The following is a 24112-nucleotide window of genomic DNA, read 5'->3' as shown; positions in this document are numbered from 1 at the left end:
GACTTCAAAAGAAGCGCTTTGACCCCTAGTTCTAGCCTGTCCAGCCAAGATACACCCTATCCAGTCTGGCCAAGACCTTAAATTCCAAGCTCTTCCTTCGAAATTCCAATGGGGAAAAGTTCTTCATAAGATAAAAAAAAACCCTTGTCCCAGAAATGAGTCAAGTGAACATTTTCTGAATGGCATCAAATACAATTATATCCTTTTTCAAATGAGGAGATTAAAATTATTCATGGAATCCCTAAAGTATGGAAGTAGCCCATTCAGCCCATCAAGTCAATGCCAACCTTCTGAAGAGTATCCCACGCCATCCTGGTAACCCTGCAATTCCCCATGACTGATGCACCTAGCCTGCACACTATGGGCAACTTAGCACAGCCAACCCACCCTAACCTGCCCATCTTTGGATTGTGGGAGGAAACCGGAGCACCCAGAGGAAACTCGCTCAGACACGGGGAGAATGTGCAAACTCCACACAGTCACTCAAAGTTGGGAATCGAACCCAGGTCCCTGGAGCTGTGAGGCAGCAATGTTAACCACTGAGCCACCGTATTGTACCAGTAAATCATCTACACCTGCCCCCCCACCACTCCCCACACCCATTCCCCCATCCACGGCCATCCCATCCATCAGTTTGGTTACGTCGCATCTCTTATGTTCAAACCCTGACCAGGAAAGTGTTAATTGTTGATGGCAATGTTGTAATCTCCTGATCTGGTGTTTGTTTTCACAGTACTAGATGTGTAACTGCCAAAAAAAACAGGAAAAGGTGACACTAGTTGCAGTGATGATGAGATATCTTCCCTGTAGAATGCAGAGGCCTCGGGAGAACTGTGTATCTGATTTCCAGCCGCAGTACTTGCTGTACATTCAGGGGATGTGCATCACCAGCTCCACCCCCTCCACCCCCCACCGGGTTTGTGTGTTCAGGATTTCAGACACACGGTTATTTAAACTGTGGTGAGCAATGTGTGTGATTTAAATTGTGGCAACGGGTTGCCATCGTTGTGAGATTAACCGAGTATGGGGGAAATGCTATTTGAATCTTATTGAAAAGAGATGCTTGGCACTAAATTGTTTCGTCTTGCACTTATTAGGACAAACACATCAAGGCGGAATTTCAAATGAGGACAACAATTTATTCAACAGCATGAAAGGGTGCTGATTAGTTGACAAATTGGGAGTAATTAGCTGACGCGTTGCCACGACGAATGAGTTCCCAAGCTCCTGGTTGTTTCCAACAAGAGACAAGGTAAAAATATATTCTTTTTGTTTGCAGAGAATGGGTGAACACGTGTCAGTTCCAACAATGAGCCATTGGTTGTCAGTGTAGCTATGAGCACACCTGGGATTATTCAGCAAGTGCTTGCAATGCGTGGAAACAGCTAACAATAGAATTGATGTGAAATGATATTTGACTGACAGTAAAGATACATTGGATTGGCTCATAATCTGGTCACTTTCTCATTGGCCACAGGAAGGCAGGCTATGGCAATGATGGGGATTTTGGTTAGACCATTGGTGGAGAGGGGGGAGATGGGGCGTTGGGAGGTCGTGTGATGAATCCACCAGGAATGCAGAGCTGACAATCCAAAAGGACCAAAAACAGAAATTGCTGGAAAAGCTCAGCACCTCTGGTGGAGAGAAACCAAAGTTAATGTTTCGGGTCCGGTGACCCTTCCTCAGAACGGAGGAATGGAGGGCTCTGAGGAAGGGTCACCAGACCGGAAACGTTAGCTCGGATTTCTCTCCACAGATGTTGCCAGACCTGCTGAGCTTTTCCAGCAACTTCTGTTTTTACTTCTGATTTAAGCATCCACAGCTCTTTCAGTCTTTAAATCTGTTGATGGCAATGTTGTAGGGAGAGATTAAGTGTCCACAATAACTGAGGGGCCACTCTGCCTTTACAAATCATGTGATATAAGACGTTGGGAATTAATGATGGCTAACTTGTTGCCAATTTCAAAACACAGTAAGATTAAACTCTATAAGCTTCATTCTGTCTACATGTCCTGAACAACCACAACCTGCCTTTCACAGAGTTTACCCCATTAAAAATCCAGCATTCTGTGTTCAACATTGAGCATTGCATCCCAGGAGTGAGTAACTGGAGGACTGGATGGGGGTGTGGGTCACCAGACCAATACAAATGAGGTTCAAAGAGATTCACTAGAATAATGCCAGAGGTGAGGGGCTTGTCTTATGAGGAAGGATTGAACAGTAAAAGTCTATACTGTCTGCAGTTCAGAAGAATGAGATGATCTAATGAAGTTACCAGGTAGTTCTTTTATACCGCGATGGCTGTGTTCTTGTGAAACTCTGCATTATAGAAAAATCACACTTTAGAAATAGCGCTTAGAGTGTTGGCGATGTAATCGTGTTACAGCCAATACATGTTTTACAAGGTTACGCTTTAGAAACAGTGTCCCCATTTCAGCAATCGCATTACAGCGAATTTGCATTGACAAAACAGAACAACCTGTCAAATCAGATGCGAAAGGGGGCTAACAAAACAGATGTAGAGAGAATGATTTCCTTGTGTGGGGCAATCTGGAACGGAAAGTCACAGTTTCAGGATAAGAGGTGACAGATTCAAAACAGAGATCAGGAGGAATGGCTTCTCTCAAAGGGTACGGTGGATCAGTGAATTTAAGGAGCAGACAGATTTTTAATTGGTAATAGAGTCATACAGCACAGAAACAGACCTTTCAGTCCACCAGACATCCCGATCTAACCTAGTCCCAACTGCCAGCACTTGGCCCATATCCCTCTAAACCCTTCCCATTCATAGACCCATCCAGATGCTTTTTAAATGTTGTAATTATACCAGCCTCCACCACTTCCTCTGGCAGCTCATTCCAAACATATTAAAGGGTTATGGAGAGTGGGCAGACTGGAGTTGAGACTAAGATGAGATCAGCCGTGATCGTATTGAATGGGGGAGCAGGCTCGAGGGGCTGAATGGCCTCCTCCTGCTCCTAGTTCTCATTAAACGGTTAAATGCTGAGAGTAGGTCACAAGAACATACTGTAACTGTATGATAATCAGGGGTGATCTGATTAAAATGTTTGAACAATTCAGGGGAATAGCTTAAATGAATTTATTCAATACCCACTCCCTCCATCACCGACGCTCAGTAGCAGCAGTGTGTACTATCTACAAGATGCACTGCAGAAATTCACCAAAGATCTTCAGGCAGCACCTTCCAAACCCACGATTACTTCCATCTAGAAGGACAAGGGGAACACCACCCCCTACAATTTCCCCTCCAAGACACTCACCATCCTGACTTGGAAAGACATGGAGTCGCATGTAAGCCACACCAACAGGTCATCCATCTGTGTCTGTAGGTTATTGGCTCAGTGACTTTATCACCAGATGCCCGCCTCACAGCACCTCAGTCAGCTGCTATGACTCCTGAGATGTTTAGAACTCCTTCCCTGAAACATGTTATTCTACACTCACCATCCTGACTTGGAAATGTATCGCTGTTCCTTCAGTGTCGCTGGGTCAAAATCCTGGAACTCCCCCCAAGGGCTTTGTGGGTCTGCCCAGAGCACATGGACTGCAGCGGTTCAAGAAGGCAGCTCACCCCCACCTTCTCAAGGGGCAACTAGGGACAGGCAATAAACGCTGGTCCAGCTTGTGACAGCCAAATCCCATGACTAGATAACAAAAAATGTAAATAAATGAGGAAATGAAGAATAGAAGGCTGGTTTGATGAAGGAAAAATGCTCACATGGAGCATAACGAACTTTGGTGAATTCCTGAAGAGCATCTTGTAGATTGCTGCCACCGAGCATCGGTGGAGGATGGAGTGGATATTGAATAAATTCATTTAAGATATTCCCTTGAATTGTTTCAACACTTTAATCAGAACTTTATTAAGCTGGAGAAGGTTTGGAACATATTTATCAGGATGTTGGTGGGAACAGAGGGTTTGAGTTATAAAGAGAGGCTGGAGAGGCTGGGACTTTTTTCACTGGAGCGTAGGAGGCTGAGGGGTGACCCTACAGAGGTTTATAAATTCATGAGGGCCTTAGCTAAGGTAAATAGGTAAGGTCTTATCACTAGGGTGGGAGAAGTTCTAAACTAGGGGGCATATTTGGAAGGTGAGAGCAGAAAGATTTAGTAAGGACACGAGGGGAAACCTTTTTACCCAGAGAGGGGCTGGCAGGTGGAATGAGCGGCCAGAGGAAGTGGTGGAATGCAGGTGGAATGCAGGTCCAGTTACAAAGACATTTGGACAGGTACATGAACTGGAAAGGTTCACAGAGATATGGGCCAAACACAGGCAAATGGGACTAGTTTAATTTGGGAACATGGTCGGCATGGATTAGTTGGACCGAAGGGTCTATTTCCATGTTTTATAACTCAATAAACACCAGCAAGGACAAGTAGGGCTGAATGGCTTGTTTCTATGTAGTCAATACTTTTTTTTTAGTTAAAGCTCCAGCTTAGGTTGTCAGACAAGGTCTTGGGAGTTTGCGGGGGGTGTCTATACAGGTGAGCAGCCTGGAGGGAGAAGGAATCAATCAGGACTCGTATCTATGAGACCCCTCTGAGGAGCAGTCATAGAGACATGGAGATGTACAACATGGAAACAGACCCTTCGGTCCAACTCGTCCATGCTGACCAGATATCCCAACCTAATCTAGTCCCATTTGCCAGCATTTGGCCCATTTCCCTCCAAACCCTTCCTATTCATATACCCATCCAGATGCCTTTAAAAGGTAGCAATTGTACCAGCCTCCACGACTTCCTCCGGCAACTCATTCCATACGCACACCACCCTCTGCGTGAAAAAGTTGCCCCTTAAGTCCCTTTTGAATTTTTCCCCTCTCACCTTTAACCTATGCCCTCTAGTTTTGGATTCCCCCACCCTGGGAAAATGACCTTGACTATTCACCCTATCCACGCCCCTCATAATTTTATAAACCTCTATAAGGTCACCCCTCAGCCTCCGACGCTCCAGGGAAAACAGCCCCAGCCTGTTCAGTCTCTCCCTATAGCTCAAATCCTCCAACCCTGGCAACATCCTTGTAAATCTTTTCCGAACTCTTTCAAGTTTCACAACATTTTTCCGATAGGAAGGAGACCAGAGTTGCACGCAATATTCCAACAGTGGCCTAACCAATGTCCTGTACAGCCGCAACATGACCTCCCAACTCCTGTACTCAATACTCTGGCCAACAAAGGAAATCATACCAAACGCCGCCTTCACTATCCTATCTACCTGCAACTCCACTTTCAAGGAGCTATGAACCTGCATTCCACGGTCTCTTTGTTCAGCAACACTCCCTAGGACCTTACCATTAAGTGGATAAGTCCTGCTCTGATTTGCCTTTCCAAAATGCAGCACCTCACGTTTATCTAAATTCTTTGGTAATGAGAGGGCAACATCTTAATGATCATCAAATTACAGTTGTAATTTGTTTATAAAATCTTATTTACAGAAATTGAGAGAAAGATGGCAGCTCTCCTCACATCCATCAACAATACAGACATTTCCTTGTGAAGGGATAAACCTTGCTTTGCTCACCGTCCCAGGCTCTGTTGGTCTCCAGGCTACAACTTCATTGCAATGTGGAGTTGTATCCAAGGCAACTTTGGGCTGAACAGTACGTTTTGTCAAGATGACCCCTGCCAGAGGGTGGGCCTGGTCCTATCCATTGCCTCGACAGCCTACCTCGTCGTTGGCTTCCCCCTGGGCCTTATCCTCAATGGCTTGGTTCTCGTTGTCAATCTACGTCACAAGTTGTCCATCCTCATGCCCGACGTCTACTTCACCAATATGGCACTGGCGGGATTCATCCTGAACCTGGTGGCTTTTCTGCAGCTCTTGGGACCTGATCACCTCCTGTGGCCGGTGTGGACCTTCGGCTGGGAGCTGTGCATAGCCTCCTTTATCCTGTTCAACACGGCGGCTCTGGTTAGCACCTACTCCGTCACATTGCTGAGCCTGGACTGCTCCATCGAGCGGGTGCTGCCGCACACCTACATGTCGAGCGCGTACAACACCAGGCACGTCTGCAGCTTCGTGTGGGGTGGGGCTGCTCTGGCCAGCTTCTCCTCCCTCCTGTTCTACGTCTGCAGCAAGATCTCTGAGGTGCTCGACGACTGCTCGCAGCTGCAGACCAAGGAGCTGGGCGACGCCATTATGGTCTTCACTGGCCTGTTGGCCCCCACCGTTGGTGTGAGTTACGCCCTCTGGCTAATCCTCTGCCCCCGTAAGGGAGGTCCCTATCGGCTTGCCGAATCCTCGTGGCTTGACCCTTGCATCCGGGGACTTCTCCTGGCCACTGTCTCGGCGCACTTTGCCCTCTGGTTGCCGTACTACCAGACCCTCCTGGTCAGCCCTGCCCATTTTGTCACCAGAAGTGAGGGCGATCGCCATTTTCCCAAGCTGCTTCACTTTCTGAGAGGGGCCAGTGAGCTGCTAGCCTACCTCAGCTCCTGCGCGCTGCCCGTCATCTACAAACACCTGCAGAAGAGCTTCGACTCCCGGCTGAGGCTGGTGATCCAAGGCCTGCTTTGTGGGCATCTGGGCCGCCATTGCGAGGGGCAGCAGCAGCAGCAACACGTTGCCACAGTCTCAAGGGCAGATCTGGCCCCAGAGCACATCAGCATCTCTGCCCGGTAACTGGCATAGAATTAAGCCCAAAAGGACCTAAGGGGCAACTTTTTCACACAGAGGGTGGTGCGTGTATACAATGAGTTGCCAAGAAATGGTGGAGGCTGGTACAGTTACAGCAGTTAAAAGGCATCTGGATGGTTATATGGATAGGAAAGGGTTAGAGGGATATGGGCCAAGTGCTGGCAAATGGGACTAGATTGGTTTGGGATATCTGGTCGGCATGGATGAATTGGACTGAAGGGTCTGTTTCCGTATTGTACATCTCTATGGCTCTGATTCCTCAGTCTATGCCAACAGTCAGACACTGTTGAACAGGATCGAGTCTAACTTTGCCCATACACATTGTCTATGATCAAACCCATCGGCTGCAAAAAGACATGCATTTACATAGCACCTTTCATGAGCTCAGGACGCCATGAAGCCAATACATATTGAAGTAAAGGAGCAAATTACTGCAGCTGCCCAAATCTGTACAGAAACAAAAAAATCACAGTGGCTCAGGCAACATCTGTGGAGAGAGAGCAAGCTAACATTTCCAGTCTCGATGACACTGTAGCAAAGCTGCTGCCCAGTACTATAGTTATTGATGTTTCTGCAAGAAACCGTGGTGAATATGGTGTACACAAGCAGCAAATTCTGTTTGATGAGTTTTGGGTGGCACTGGATGAGGAGTGGACATTACCTTGTGCACTGGAGAGCTCCATCAAACCTCTCTCAAAAAATGCCATCTTCTTTCTTTTGCTCCTGAACAGGTTGGTGTCGTTTTGGGACAGGAGGTGGCAAATTTAGCAACTTGAGCCTAAATCCATTATTCGTTTAGATTATGTCAGCAGTCACATGACACCAGGTTAAAGTCCAACAGGTTTATTTGGAATCACAAGCTTTCATAGCACTGCTCTTTCCTTCATCAGGTAAACCAGTTCCGAAAGCTTGTGATTTCAGATAAACCTGTTGGACTATAATCTGGTGTCGTGTGACTTCTGACTTTGTCCAGCTCAGTCCAACACCGGCACCTCCACATTACGATTAGATTCCAGCTGATCTGCTTCCCACACCATTCACCCACCTCGATTCCACACCACCCAATACCATCAAAATCTATCAAGCTCATCCACTTTCCAGTTAATGCCCAGCTCCCCTGGAATAGTGCTCCAGTCTCCACTCCTCTTGGATGAGCTTTCACCACCTTCCCCCCCACACCACCCCACCCCTGCCAAACGCCAGTCTGGCCTTCATTTAAGATTACCCCACCTTGTTCTGGCTCCCCATCTGAAGAAACAGTCCATTCACTTACTTTTATAATCATTTTAAACACCATGTTGAAATTGTTCTTTACGTTTCTAGGCTGAAGAGCACACTAGTCTGGTCTTGTACCTTGTCATAGAGTCATAGAGATGTACAGCATGGAAACAGACCCTTCGGCCAACCAGATATCCCAACCCAATCTAGTCCCACCTGCCAGCACCCGGCCTATATCCGTCTAAACCCTTCCTATTCATATACCCATCCAGATGCCTTTTAAATGTTCTAATTGTACCAGCCTCCACCACTTTTTCTGGCAGCTCATTCCATACACGTACCACCCACTGTGTGAAAAAGTTGCCCCTTAGGTCCCTCTAATATCATTCCACTCTCACCCTAAACCTATGCCCTCTAGTTCTGGACTCCCCCACCCCAGGGAAAAGACTTTGTCTATTTGCCCTATCATGCCCCTCATGATTTTATAAACCTTTATAAGGTCACCCCTCAGCCTCCGACGCTCCAGGGAAAACAGCCCCAGCCTGTTCAACCTCTCCCTGTAGCTCAAACCCTCCAACCCTGGCAACATCCTTGTAACTCTTTTCTGAACCCTTTCAAGTTTCACAACATCTTTCTGATAGGAAGGAGACCAGAATTGCACGTGATATTGATTTACTCATAATTTTGCTACTGAACTACAGCACTTCCTACACTGGTGCTTTAGTTCATAGTACTGTACAACAGCACAGTGCAGAAGGATGGCCATTCAGCCCATCAAGCGTGGGTTAGAATTTCAAAGAGAAATCCAGTTAGTCTTACTCCTCCACTCTTCCCTCATTCACTCAATTTCTTCTCCTTCATGAATATGCCCAGTTGAGCTTTGAAAGCTCCTCATGAGTTGGGATCCATCTCTGGTGTAATGACTTACATTCATTGCTGCTCAAGAGGAACTGGGAACACAGTAATATTGCCACTGGGCTAGGAACCGTGAGGCCTAGACTAACACTCTGGGGTATACAATTCCACAAAATATAATCTGGATTAGGCCACTCTGCCCCTCAATCCTACTCCACCATCTACTAAAATCATGGCTGATCTGATTGGAACCTCAAATCTACATTCCCGCCTCTGATAACCTTTCACCCCCTTTGCTTAATCTATCCATCTCTGCCTTAAAACCGGTCAAGAACTCTGCTTCCATCTTTCAGAAGGAGCTCCAAAGACTCATGAGCAAAGGGTGACCCAGTGGTTAGCACTGCTGCCTCACAGCACCAGGGACCCGGGTTTGATTCCAGCCTCAGGCGACTGTCTGTGTGGAGTTAACATCTTGTCTGCGTGGGTTTCCCCCAGGTGTTTCAGTTTCCCCTTGCAGTCCAAAGATGTGCAGGTTAGGTGGATTGGCCATGGGAAGCGCAGGAGTAGGGGAGTGGGATCTCCTGCAGAGGGTCAGTTTGGACTTGATGGGCTGAATGGCTTGCATCCACACTGTAGGGATTTTAAATGGGTGACCCCTGATTTTTAAGAAATGACCCTTTGACTCTCTCACAAGAAGGAACATTCTCTCCACACCTACCCTGTCAAGACCCTTCAGAATCTTACATATTTCAATCAAGACACCTCTTAACTGTTCTAAACGCCAATGGATACAGCCCTAACTCGGTCAATGTTTACTCTGTTCTGAAGAAGTCATTGGACTCGAGTCACAAACTCTGTTTCTCTCTGCTTTTGTTGAGTTTCTCCATCACTTTCTGGATGTTTTTGTTTCAACTTTTAGTCCCACTCACTTATCATGGGTGAGAAACAGAAACGGGCTAGTGAGCTAGGTGATCAGCCACGATCATGATGAAACATGATCGAGGGACTGAATGGCCTGCTCCCATTGTCTATGTTTCATTCCAGACACAGTCAGTTCTGATATAATGCGATAGTTCCCTTCCCCTGCAATCCCGTGTTATAAGAAAATCGCATAATAGCAGCACCATTTAAACCATTTGCACTGGAATTGCCTTACAGCCAATATTGGTAAGGAAAGCTCCTGTCTTACAAATAACACAAAATTCTAAACTCTTCAATCACGTTATAGCCAATTCGCGTTATGGCAGAACCAACTGTACTAATCTGGCAAAGCTTCTCTGAACTGTTTCCAATGCACTTACATCATTCCTTCAATAAAGTGATCAATATTGTGAACAATACTCCGAATACTCTCTCACATAGGTGACATAGCTCTGCCTAGCTGTCGGATGGGTCTCACAATTCAGACAGTAGGTTATTATCCAGCCGTTACAGCCAACATTCCTGCTTTAGCTAACACTAGTAATACAGATGACATGCTTGCTTGAGGGACACTGGTTGCAAAGTAATTTACAATGTACGGAGCACGCTTTAAAAATGCAAAGTTTTTATTTGAACCAGGACAGGATGTAGAGAGGGCTCCAGATTATATCGAAGCAGTGTGACGATTCTGCAACTTTAACAAGGTTATATTGTCCTTGGCTTTTTTTCAAGAGGGGTTGTAAAAGACAGAGGTTCCGATTTGCCTGGAATAGCTAACAGATACTGCCTAAAGCAACAATCAGAAAAAGTTTTTAGGTTTTGTTTTTGGAAGCACTTGTACAATGACAGGGGAGTGACCACTTCTTCCAGTTCAGGGACTGTCTAGTTTGGTTTAGGTTTTAGCTGGTGACCCAGAGAAGCTGCTGGGATGAGAAGAGGTGCCATGCTTTAGCCAATGATCCCTGGCAGATTCTCACTGCTACCTCTCTCTCTCTGGAAAGAACCTGTGTTTGAATTTACCTTTTCTCCAAGGGGGCTCTCTCGGGGACGTTGCAGGAAATCAGAATGGCTCTGTGTTAAGTCGCAGGGGATATCGTCTCAGTCAGGTTTTGAAATTGTTGCTCTTACTCCTGTTTTGTTTGTGTTTCCTTCAGTGGTACGTAATTAAATTCTGTTTCACTTGAAGCCAAGTGGTTTGACCAACTGTATCACGCCTGGGAGATCCACCTTCCATCTGCCTGAACCAACTAGAAAAGTTAGGGTCTGGAAATGTTTTGAGGAGGTCTGGCATGGTCCACAACAGAAGGAATGATGATTCCTGCAATGGGATCCCTGGCCCATAAGGAGAGATTGAGTAGAATTGAGTCAAGGGGTTATTAGTTAGTTACAGGTAGCACAGTGGCTCAGTGGTTAGCACTGTTGCCTCACAGCACCAGGGACCCAGATTCAATTCCCACATCGGGTGACTGTGTGGAGTTTGCACATTCTCCCTGTGTCTGTGTGGGTTTCCTCCCACAGTCCAAAGATGTGCGGGTCAGGGTGGATTGGCCATGCCAACTTGCCCATAGCATTCAGCGATGTGGAGGTTAGGTGCATTAGTCAGAGGTAAATATAGGATAATAGGGTAGAGGAATGGGTCTGGGTGGGTTACTACTCTTCAGAGGGTCAGTGTGGACTTGTTGGGCCGAAGGGCCTGTTTCCATGCTGTCGGGATTCTATGAAGGAGTTTAATAGACTGAGAGGATGAAATATAAAACAGTACAAAGGCTCAATGGGTGGTTACTGGGAGGCTAGTGCTCTTGCCTGCAGCACCAGAACTAGACAATGACCTTTCACAAGCTGCAAACCTCTGGCATGTCATACTGCTGGGAAACGCGGTGGACATTCTGCGCACAGCAAGATCTCATGTGACAATGACTGGGTCATCTTTTTCGGTGACGTTGTTTGAGAGGTAAATATTGGCTTGGACAACCTAAATAATGCTTCATATGCCCGTGAATGTGCCTCGATTTGAAGTCCCATCCAACTCTGACAGTGCAGCACTCCCTGTGTGCAGTGCTGGAGTTAAGACCCATGTGTGAGATGTGAGTTGGGTCACATGAAGGACAACAGGAAACGAGAGAAAAACGACTCGAATTCATACCTGCCCTTCACTCCTGTTTGATGAATCAAAATCCTAACTGTTGCTTACCACTGAGCACGTAACACATAACTATCGAGATTCTTGAAGAACCACACAAAAATGTTTTAAGACTGTATGATCTATCATTGGTTTGCAACGCTCCTTCTGTTAACGATTTTCTCAAGAGAAAATCTATTGCTTGATGCAGTGTATCAATAAACATATATTTCACATTCTCTGATGTATCTTCACTTGGTTGAAATGTGCAGATGTGTTGAGGATTGTTAATGTTCAACAATGTCAACAACTTACTTTTATGTCAAAGGGAATGGAGTATAGAAGTAAGGAGGTTTTACTAAAACTGGACAAGAGCAGTGGAGAGTGTGCTGCTGGAAAAGCACAGTAGGTCAGGTAGCATCCGAGGAGCAGGAGAAAGGGCTTTTGCCTGAAACGTCGATTCTCCTGCTCTTCGGATGCTGCCTGACCTGTGCTTTTCCAGCACCACAAACTCAACTCTAATATCCAGCACCTGCAGTCCTCACTTTCACCCACACAAGGCAGTGGTTAGGGCACAGCTGGAATACTGTGAACAGTTCTGGTCCCTCCAGCCAGGATAGACTGCCAGTGGAGGTAGTCCACAGAAGGTTTGCTATGCTGATGCCCGGGTATAGTGGCACTGCCTCATGAATGGTTTGGGTCAATACTCGTTGGAGTTCACAAGACTGAGAGGAGACCTTTTATTGAACTATATAAGGTTCTTAGATGACTTCACTGGGGGAGGTGGGGGAGGCAGAGAGATTGCTTCCCATTGTGGGACAGTCTAGGACCAGAGGGCATCACCTCAGAATAAGGGGTCACACATTTATGACTGAGATAGAGTCATAAAGACCATTTGGTCCAACCCGTCCATGCCGACCAGATAATCTACTTCCATTTGCCAACATTTGGCCCATATCCCTCTAAACCCTTCCTATTCATATACCCATCCAATTGGCTTTAAACTGTTGTAATTGTACCAGTCTCCATCATTTCCTCTGGCAGCTCATTCCATACACACACCACCCTCTGCGTGAAAACATTGCCCCTTAGATCCCTTTCTCAGCTTAAACCTTTGCCCTCTAGTTTTAGACTCCCCCACCCTGGGGAAAAGAACTTGACTCCCTATCCATGCCCCTCATAATTTTATAAACCTCTATAAGGACGCCCCTCAGCCTCCGATGCTCCAGAGAAAACAGCCCCAGCCTGTTCAGCCTCTCCCTATATCGCAACTCCTCCAACCCTGACAACATCCTCGTAAATCTTTTCTGAACCCATTCAAGTTTCACGACATCCTTCTTATAGCAGGGAGACCAGAACTGATTGCAGTATTCCAAAAGTTGCCTAACCAATGTCTTGTACAACTGCAACATGACCTCCCAACTTCTAAACTCAATGCAATGACCAAGAAAGGCAAGTATATCAAACACCTTCTTCACTATCCTATCTACCTGTGATTCCACTTTCAAGGAACTCTGAACCTGCACTCCAAGGTCTTTTTGTTCAGCAACACTCTCCAGGACCTCACCATTAATTGCATAAGTCCTGCCTGACTTGGCTTTCCAAAATGCAGCACCTCATAGTTATCTAAACTCCATCTGCCTCTCCAAAGCTCATTGACCCATCTGATCAAGTTCCCATCGTACTCTGAGGTAAACGTCTTCATTGTCCACTATACCTGAGGAGGAATCTCTTCTCTCAGAGGGGAGTGAATCTGTGGAATTCGTTACTGCAGAGGCTGAGTCATTAAGCATATCTAAGGCTGAGAAAGAAACATTTTTTTTAGTACTTATTTTTTTCCCCAGCACCCATGGTGTGTGTGTGTGCAGGTGTGAGACACACAGTGCACGAATCTTTATTCAATTTCCACCACCAGGAAGAAAGGAAAACTCCCGAGTGGCCAGTGACAAACACTGCCCTTCACATCAAGGGACAGTGCTGTGTGATCAAAACAGTGAAGGGGAGGGTAGGGACTAAATCAAAATAGAGTTGGAGGGAGAAATAATGCACTCCACTCCCTGCGGCGCCCACCTCTCCCTGAACAACTCCAGGGTGTTGGTCGACACCGCGTGCTCCTTCTCCAAGGACACCCGGGCCCTAACGTAACCGCGGAAGAGGGGCAGGCAGTCGGCCCTAACGATCCCCTCCACGGCCCGCTGCCTGGACCTGTTGATGGCCAGTTTAGCCAGGCCCAGGAGCAGACCCAAGAAACATTTTATTTTTTTACTTTTTTTCTTTTCTTTTTCTACCTAAGTGCGGTAGTGCTTATTTTTTCCCCAGCACCCATGGTGTGTGTGTGCAGGTGTGAGACACAGTGAAAGACACAAAGTGCACAAATATTTATTCAATTTCCACCACCAGGAAGATAGGAAAACACCCGCGTGGCCAGTGACAAACACTGCCCTTCACATCAAAGGGCAGTGCTGTGTGATCAAAACAGTGAAGGGGAGGGTAGGGACTAAATCAAAATAGAGTTGGAGGGAGAAATGATGCACTCCACTCCCTGCAGCGCCCACCTCTCCCTGAACAACTCCAGGGTGTTGGTGGACACCGCGTGCTCCTTCTCCAAGGACACCCGGGCTCTAACATAACCGCGGAAGAGGGGCAGGCAGTCGGCCCTAACGACCCCCTCCACAGCCCGCTGCCTCGACCTGTTGATGGCCAGTTTGGCCAGGCCCAGGAGCAGACCCAAGAAACATTTTTTTTTCTTTAAACGAGACTTTAGATTAGATTAGATTACTTACAGTGTGGAAACAGGCCCTTCGGCCCAACAAGCCCACACCGACCCGCCGAAGCACAACCCACCCAGACCCATTCCCCTACATTTATCCCTTCACCTAACACTACGGGCAATTTAGCATGGCCAATTCACCTAACCTGCACATCTTTGGACTGTGGGAGGAAACCGGAGCACCCGGAGGAAACCCACGCAGACACGGGGAGAACATACAAACTCCACACAGTCAGTCACCTGAGGCGGGAATTGAACCCAGGTCTCTGGTGCTGTGAGGCAGCAGTGCTAACCACTGTGCCACCGTGCCACCCTCCAAGGAACATTTTAATCAGCAAGGGAATCAACGGTCATTGGCTAAAGGCAGGAAAGTGGAGTTGAGGATTATCAGATTGGCCACAACCTCATTGAATGGTGGCGCAGATGCAATGGGCTTACTTCTGCTCCAATGTCTTAAAGTCTTATGCTTGATGAGTTTTGAAAAGATTTGTAGCTCAGGTTGAGGCTTTGGATGTAGGTTTGCTCGCTGAGCTGGAAGGTTCATTTTCAAACATTTTGTCACCCTACCAGATAACATCTTCAGTGGGCCCCCGGGCGAAGCACTGCTATTGATGCTTGCTTTCTATTTACATGTTTGGGTTTCTTTGGGTTGGTGATGTCATTTCCTGTTCTTTTTCTCAGGGATGGTAGTAGACTCCATCTACCATCCCCTGAGAAAAAGAACAGGAAATGACATCACTAACCCAAAAGAAACCCAAACATATAAATAGAAAGCAAGAATCATCAGCAGTGCTTCACCCAGAGGCCCACTCAAAATGTTACTTAGTAGGGTGACGAAACATCAGGAAATGAACCTTCCACTCAGCAAGCAAACCTTCATCTTATGCTTGAGTTCCTGTGTATTTCTACAGGATTCAGCAACCATTTCATAAGGAGACTATTGTAGGCCATCCAATCAATCCCACTTCACTTGGTTCTTTCTCTGCAGCCTTTCTCTTTCTAGTTTTTATTCCATTTTCTTTTGAAAGTTACGATCGAATGTGCTTCCACCGTCCTTTCATAGAACATAGAACATAGAAGAATACAGCGCAGTACAGGCCCTTCGGCCCTCGATGTTGCGCCGATCCAAGCCTACCTAACCTACACTAGCCCACTATCCTCCATATGCCTATCCAATGCCCGTTTAAATGCCCATAATGAGGGAGAGTCCACCACTGCTACTGGCAGGGCATTCCATGAACTCACGACTCGCTGAGTAAAGAACCTACCCCTAACATCTGTCCTATACCTACCCCCCTTAATTTAAAGCTATGCCCCCTTGTAATAGCTGACTCCATACGTGGAAAAAGATTGTCACTGTCGACCCTATCTAAACCCCTAATCATCTTATACACCTCTATCAAGTCACCCCTAAACCTTCTTTTCTCCAATGAAAACAACCCCAAGTGCCTCAGCCTTTCCTCATACGATCTTTCTACCATACCAGGCAACATCCTGGTAAACCTCCTCTGCACCCGTTCCAGTGCCTCCACATCCTTCCTATAGTATGGCGACCAAAACTGCACACAATACTCCAGATGCGGCCGCACCAGAGTCTTACACAACTGCAACATGACCTCAGGACTCTGGAACTCAATTCATCTACCAATAAAAGCCAGTACGCCATATGCCTTCTTCACCGCACTATTTACCTGGGTGGCAACTTTCAAAGATTTGTGTACATGGACACCAAGATCCCTCTGCTCATCCACACTACTAAGTATCCGACAGTTAGCCCAGTACCCCATCTTTTTATTACTCTTACCAAAGTGAATCACCTCACACTTAGCTACATTGAACTCCATTTGCCACCTTTCTGCCCAGTTCTGCAGCTTATCTATATCCCGCTGTAACCTGCCACATCCTTCCTCACTGTCTACAACTCCTCCGACTTTCGTACCATCCGCAAACTTGCTCACCCAACCTTCTAACCCCTCCTCCAGGTCATTTATAAAAATGACAAACAGCAATGGTCCCAAAACAGATCCTTGCGGAACACCGCTAGTGATGGCACTCCAAGATGAACCTTTGCCATCAACTACTACCCTCTGTCTTCTTCCAGCCAGCCAACCCCTAATCCAAACCTCCAACTCACCCTCAATGCCATACCTCCGTATTTTTTGCAGTAGTCTACCATGGGGAACCTTATCAAATGCCTTACTAAAATCCATATATACCACATCTACTGCTTTCCCCTCGTCCACCTCCTTAGTCTCCTTCTCAAAGAATTCAATAAGGTTTGTGAGGCACGACCTGCCCTTCACAAAACCATGCTGACTATCCTTGATCACATTATTCCTATCCAGATGTTCATAAATCCTATCCCTTACAATTCTCTAAGATTTTGCCCACAACAGAAGTGAGACTCACCGGCCTATAGTTACTAGGGTTATCCCTACTCCCCTTCTTGAACAAGGGAACCACATTTGCTAGCCTCCAATCTTCTGACACTACTCCTGTAGACAACGAGGACATAAAAATCAAGGCCAATGGCTCTGCAATCTCCTCCCTTGCTTCCCAGAGAATCCTAGGATAAATGCCATCAGGCCTAGGGGACTTATCTATTTTCACCCTTTCCAGAATTTCCAACACCTCTTCTCTACATACCTCAAAGCCATCCATTCTACTTAATTGTGACTCAGTACTCACATTGAAAACAATGTCCTGTTCCTGATTGAATACTGACGAAAAGTATTCATTCAGTGTCTCCCCAATCTCTTCAGCCTCCACACGCAACTTCCCACTACTATCCTTGACTGGACCTATTCCTACCCTAGTCATTCTTTTATTCCTGACATACCTATAGAAAGCCTTAGGGTTTTCCCTAATCCTACCAACTAAGGACCTTTCATGTCCCCTCCTTGCTGCTCTTAGCTCTCTCTTCAGGCTGCATGTTTCAGATCCCAATAATTCACTACATAAAATCACATCAGCTTCTACTGCCCTTGGTTCCTTTGCCAACTGTGTTCCTTTTGGTCTGCTGTGGACACAATTTCTTTTTACTCATTATCAAAACCTGATAGGTTTCAGGCTTTTGCCTGAAACATCCATCTTCCTGCTCCTCGGATGCTGCTTGACCTGCTGTGCTTTTCCAGCACCACACTCTTTACTCTAATCTCCAGCATCTGCAGCCCTCACTGTCGCTTATCAAAACCTTTCATGACTTCAGACACCTCGATCAAATCTCCCCCCTTCAATCTGCTCCATTAGAGCAAGGATCTGGATGAGTGGTGCTGGAAGAGCACAGCAATTCAGGCAAAATCAGAGGACAAGCAAAACCGACGTTTCGGGCAAAAGCCCTTCATCAGGAATAAAGGCAGAGAGCCTGAAGCGTGGAAAGGTAAGCTAGAGGAGGGTGGGGTTGGGGAGAAAGTAGCGTAGAGTACAATAGGTCAGTGGGGGAGGAGATGAAGGTGATAGGTCAGGGAGGAGAGGGCGGAGTGGATAGGTGGAAAAGGAGCTGTGCAGGTCGGACAAGTCCGGACAAAACAAGGGGACAGTGTTGAGCTGGAGGTTAGAAACTAGGATGAGGTGGGGGAAGGGGAAATGAGGAAGCTGTTGAAGTCCACATTGATGCCCTGGGGTTGAAGTGTTCCGAGGGGGAAGATGAGGAGTTCTTCTTCCATGCGTCTGGTGGTGAGGGAGCGGCGGTGGAGGCCCAGCACCTCCATATCCTCGACAGAGTGGGAGGGGGAGTTGAAATGTTGGGTCCCGGAGATGTTCCCTAAAGCGCGCTGCTAGGAGGCGCCCAGTCTCCCCAATGTAGAGGAGACCGCATCGGGAGCAACGGATACAATAAATGATATTGGTGGATGTGCAGGTAAAACTTGGATGGATGTGGAAGGTTCCTTTAGGGCCTTGGATAGAGGTGAGGGAGGAGGTGTGGGCACAGGTTTTACAGTTCCTGCAGTGGCAGGGGAAAGTGCCAGGATGGGAGGGTGGATCGTAGGGGGGCGCGGACCTGACCAGGTAGTCACGGAGGGAATGGTCTTTGCGGAAGGCGGAGAGGGGTGGGGAGGGAAATATATCCATGGTGGTGGGGTCTGTTTGGAGGTGGCGGAAATGTCGGCGGATGATTTGGTTTATGCGAAGGTTGGTAGGGTGGAAGGTGAGCACCAGGGGCGTTCTGTCCTTACGGCGGTTAGAGGGGTTGGGTCTGAGGGCGGAGGTGCGGATGTGGACAAGATGCGTTGGAGGGCATCTTTAACCACGTGGGAAGGGAAACTGCGGTCTCGAAAGGAGGCCGCCATCTGGTGTGTTCTATGGTGGAACTGGTCCTCCTAGGAGCAGATACGGCGGAAGTGGAGGAATTGGGAATACGGGATGGCATTTTTGCAAGAGATAGTGTGGGAAGAGGTGTAATCCAGGTAGCTATGGGAGTCGGTGGGTTTGTAGAAAATGTCAGTGTCAAGTCGGTCGTCACTGATGGAGATGGAGAGGTCCAGGAAGGGGAGGGAGGTGTCAGAGATGGTCCAGGTAAATTTAAGGTCAGCGTGGAATGTGTTGGTGAAGTTGATGAATTGCTCAACCTCCTCGCGGGAGCACGAGGTGGCGCCAATGCAGTCATCAATGTAGCGGAGGAAGAGATGGGGAGTGGTGCCGGTGTAATTACAGAAGATCAACTGCTCTACGTAGCCAACAAAGAGACAGGCATAGCTGGGGCCCATACGTGTGCCCATGGCTACCCCTTTGGTCTAGAGGAAGTGGGAGGAGTCAAAGGAGAAATCGTTAAGGGTGAGGACCAGTTCGGCCAAACGAATGAGTGTGTCGGTGGAAGGGTACTGTTGGGAACGTCTGAAGAGGAAAAAACGGAGGGCTTGGAGGCCCTGGTCATGGCGGATGGAGGTGTAGAGGGATTGGATATCCATGGTGAAGATGAGGCGTTGGGGGCCAGGGAAACGGAAGTCTTGGAGGAGGTGGAGGGTGTGGGTGGTGTCTTGAACGTATGTGGGCAATTTCTGAACTAGGGGGGATAGGACAGTGTCGAGGTAGGTAGAGATGAGTTCAGTGGGGCAGGAGCATGCTGAGACAATGGGTGGATCTTGGGAAGGAGGTAGAACCGGGCACCTCCCGGACTAGGAGGTTGGAAGCTGTGGACGGGAGATCTCCTGAGGTGAGGTTCTGTATGGTCTGGGAGATGATGGTTTGGTGATGGGGGTGTGGGGTCATGGTCAAGGGGGCAGTAGGAAGAGGTGTCCTCAAGTTGGCGTTTGGCTTCAGCAATGTAGAGGTCAGTGCGCCAGACTACCACTGCGCCCCCTTTATCCGCTGGCTTGATGGTGAGGTTGGGATTGGAGCAGAGGGATTGGAGGGCTGCGCGTTGTGAGGGTGAGAGGTTGGAGTGGGGGAGGGGGGTAGACAGGTTGAGGCGGTTAATGTCCCGGCGGCAGTTGGAAATGAAGAGGTCGAGGGTAGGTATTAGGCCAGCGCGGGGTGTCCAGGTGGATGCAGTGCGTTGGAGGTGGGCGAAGGGGTCCTCTGAAGGTGGGCGGGAGTCCTGATTGTGAAAGTAAGCTCGGAGGCGATGGAAGAATTGTTCGATGTCACAGCGTGTATTAAATTCATTGATGTGTGGACGGAGGGGGACGAAGGTGAATCCTTTGCTGAGGACTGATTGTTCGTCCTCAGTGAGGGGGAGGTCTGGAGGGATGGTGAAAACTCGGCAGGGCTGGGAGCTGGTGTGGGTGTGGAGCTGGGGGTGGGGTCGGAGTCAGTACCTGGAGTGGGTCTCATTGAGATGACCGCCTTGTGTACAGAGATGCCCACTGAGGCAAACTGGGAAATACACCCAGCTGACCCAGCAGTCAATCTAAGGCCCCAGTAACCGATGCAGGGCACGGATGCAGTCAGGAATGATACAGCTCGCAGGGCTGCAAAGGGAGGAGAAGCAGCAGTGCAGTTCCCCAGAACAAAGTCAGAAATCACATGCAATTGTAGACACTTTGTGCAGAATGTACATAAATTCACTTAGACCTATAAAGATAATATTGACAGAGGCTAAGAGAATGAATTTGCGTGTGTGTGTGTGTGTGGCTTTCTTTTTGTACGTATTTAACTATTTTTTTCCCCACTGGTTGTAATGAAACAAAAAGGGAGGCATGGTGGCTCAGTGGTTAGCACTGCTGCCTCACAGCACCAGGGACCCAGGTTCGATTCCAGCCTCGGGTGACAGTCTGTGTGGAGTTTACATGTTCTCCCCATGTCTATGCTGATTTCCTCCCACGGTCCAAAGATGTGCAGGTTAGGTGAATTGGCTATGCTATAATTGCCCATAGCACTAGGTGCATTGGTCAGAGGGAAATGGGTTTGGGTGGGTTACTCTTCAGAGGGTCAGTGTGGACTGGTTGGGCCGAAGGGCCTGTTTCCATACTGTAGGGAATCTAATCTAAAAAAAAAATGGATTTGATTTAATTCGTTGGACCTGGGTAATGGTTAAGATGATGTATCACGAGTATGATGAATAATTTTAACATTTAATCCCAAAATGTGTTTTTCTTTTAAAAAAAAACTGCTACAGACAATATAAAAACTGTTGCAGATGATATAAAAAAAAAACAACGAAAATGTAGTTGCTGTCTGGCAAAGCCCTGCATGGGAAAACTGCTTATTCTTAAACTGTCCTCAACAAAGCTTGGTATTCCACAACAAGAACTGGCATTCTCTGAGAATGGGCGAGTAGAGACATAACAGCAATGGCAGTGACAGTGGCAATGCAGAGCCCCAGGTTAATGCTCTGGAGGATATGCGTTCGGATCCTGCCATGGCAGACGGTGCAACTTCAATTCAATATTAAAAAGACTGGTCTAATGGTTAATGTTGTTCATTGTCCCTAATGGTATTGTGGGTCAACCCACAGAACACTGAATGCAGTGGTTCAAGGCAGCGGCTCACCCCAAGGGGGCAACTAGGGACAGCCAGCAATGCCCTCATCCCATAAAATGAATAAATAAAAGAAAAACACCCTGGTGTCCTTCATGGAGGGAAACCTGCCAACCTTACCTGACCTGGCAGGGTGCTTATTCTAGGGCACTTCAGGATGGGCACTAAATGCTGTCTCAGCCATCGGAATACTATCAGATCATCCATCAAATAAAACCAAGACCGGTTTTGCTCCATTAATGTGCCACATGGCCACCATTAACACAAGAAACCTTCTTTCAGAAGCAATATCCCAAGGGAGCTGGACAATGCTGGGAACATCAGAGACTCGTTGCTTCCTGTGGTTCCCTAGTAATTAAGACTAATCGTTTGTTTCCAAATTACACGCTAGCCTTCTTTGCGAAATGTAAACCTTCCCAAAACGCAACAGAGTGAAGACATTTCCCGAAACATCAGTGGATCGCAGTCACGGTATACGCAAGAGTGCAAACTGACTGGAGGTGAGGGTGAGACACGCAAACAGTGCACAGATAAATGACTGGCCCAAACTACTCAATCTCTTCCCTTCTCACAATTGCACTAACACTCCCAATGATGAGAAAATTAACAGTCATAGTTAATCAACAGAGCTGCATGACCAAATTATGGTTTAAATGAATAAAATCTTCCATTTAAAAGGGGTCTAAGGGGCAATGTTTTCACACAGAGTGGTGTGTGCATGGAATGAGCTGCCAGAAGTATTTTTTGTCTCTAAGTAGTAGTGGAGGATGGTGCAATTATATTTAAAAGGATGGATATATGAAGGAGTTAGAGGGTTATGGACCAAATGCTTGCAAATGGGACTAGATTTATTTAAGATAGCTAGTCGACCTGGACAAATTAGATCAAAGGATCTGTTTTGGTGCTATATGTCTCGACAGCTTCCCAACAATTAGATTGTTCTGAGTCTCCAGTTCACAGTAATTCTAAGCCATGAGTACCCTCTAGTGTATAGTATTTGCACTGCAGTTTCATCAGTCCATACTGATAGTCAAATATTTTTGTCAAGGAGAAAGTGAGGACTGCAGATGCTGGAGACCAAAGTCAAGTGCGTGGTGCTGGAAAAGCACAGCAGGTCAGGCAGCATCCGAGAAGCAGGAGAGTCAACATTTCGGGCAAGAGCCCTTCATCAGGAAGGTCCCTTGCTCAAAATGTCGATTCTCCTGCTATGCTACCTGACCTGCTGTTTTTCCAGCACCACACTCTTAAAAATATTTGACTGCCTATACTCATCTCAAACCCAACGTCTGATCCTGGAAGCCAGGGTTCAAGTCCCAGCTGTTCCAGGGATGCATAGCTGAACTAACAGCTTTGAAACTTCAATGCCTGGATTAAAGCAACACCTTAACCAATTCTGAGAGTTGTCATACTCACTAGTAATACTAACGTGCGCTGATACCTAGCGCAGAATGGTATTGTGAGGGAAAGATGCTTTTAGCATGTGCATCTCCATAAGCACAATTTGGGACACTCCAAAGCACTTTACATTTTATAGTTGTCAATGCTGTCATGAAACAAAAGTTGCAACCACCTTGCACATAGGAGTCTCTGCTACTTTTTAGAATAACCAGACAAATTGCTTTCAGGTGGACTTAGGTCAGGATACCAGTGACGGAACGCTCTTGCCTTTCAAAATAATGCTGTGCAATATTTTAGGTTTAGGTTGAACAGGCAAGGCAAAGCTTTATGGTTTAATTACATTTGTGGGACAGCACCTCCAACATTTAACATTCCCTTAGTAAAGCACTTCAAGGGTCAATCTAAATTCAATATTGACATTTTGGTATTATGAGAGTCGGGGGTGTTGAGGCGCATCAGTGCAGGTCTAATCCCCATGCTGTAGGTTATGGAGGCATGCATTGTCATCTCACCCTACTCTGAAGAGTCACACAGCACAGAAATAGGGCCTTTGGTCCAACCTGTCTATGCCAACCAAGTGTCCCAAACCAGTCCCATTTGTTTGCATTCAAACCGTTTCCCTCTTACCTTTACTATTCATATACCTGTCCAAACATTTCTTAAAATAGCACCTGTACCCGCATCAACCAGGTCCTCTAGCAGTTCATCCCACAAATGAACCATCCTCTATGTGGAAATATTACCCCTCAGGTCCCTTTTAAAATCTCTTTCTCCTCACACCTTAAAATATGCCCTCTAGTTTGGAACTCTCGCCCCCCCAGTCTAGGGAAAAGACTGTGGCCCCTGGAGTGCTTGCTATCAAGTTGTACATAACCAACATCTCTCAAAGAGAGATGCCCATGATTCTTTGTGGGCCTTTGCACCACACTATTGTGAGAAGGTATATTTTTAAAAAACAACAAGATCAGCCTTAGATTCCTGGTGGAGAATGCTATGTAATTTTGCAATTCAGGAAGCATCAAAAGGTTTGTTTAAACACTGCAGCTGATTTAGAGACAGCCTGCCTATGTTCTAGCCAGTTCTCATTTTGTTGACATATGGTATTTATAATTGCAAAATTGTCCTATCATTCACAAACAAACAACTACATGGGATGCAACATTACCAGCCCCTTTGCGTGTCTTAAAGATCACATGACAATCTGAATAGATAAGCTCAAACCATATCAGCTGACAGTCCATCCTGCCGCTCAAAC

The 24112-nt window shown here is 46.9% G+C and overlaps 1 protein-coding gene across 1 annotated transcript; it reads left to right on the top strand.

Moving 5' to 3' along the window:
- Positions 1 to 1013: 1013 nt before the first annotated feature.
- LOC122542117 (G protein-coupled receptor 146-like) lies at positions 1014 to 11594 on the top strand. Its single transcript, XM_043679504.2, has 2 exons — positions 1014 to 1252; positions 5457 to 11594. Exon 2 carries the CDS (start codon positions 5585 to 5587, stop codon positions 6641 to 6643), a length of 1059 nt encoding a protein of 352 aa, XP_043535439.2. The 5' UTR covers positions 1014 to 1252; positions 5457 to 5584; the 3' UTR covers positions 6644 to 11594.
- Positions 11595 to 24112: the final 12518 nt, after the last annotated feature.

The sequence above is a fragment of the Chiloscyllium plagiosum genome, unplaced genomic scaffold (genome assembly GCF_037043375.1).
Source record: "Chiloscyllium plagiosum isolate Xiang-an unplaced genomic scaffold, Cpla_swu_hap1 HiC_scaffold_33, whole genome shotgun sequence".
Lineage (NCBI taxonomy): Eukaryota > Metazoa > Chordata > Chondrichthyes > Orectolobiformes > Hemiscylliidae > Chiloscyllium > Chiloscyllium plagiosum.
The sequence above is the reverse complement of the archived record's forward strand: the minus strand, read 5'-3'. Positions and strand labels throughout refer to the sequence as shown.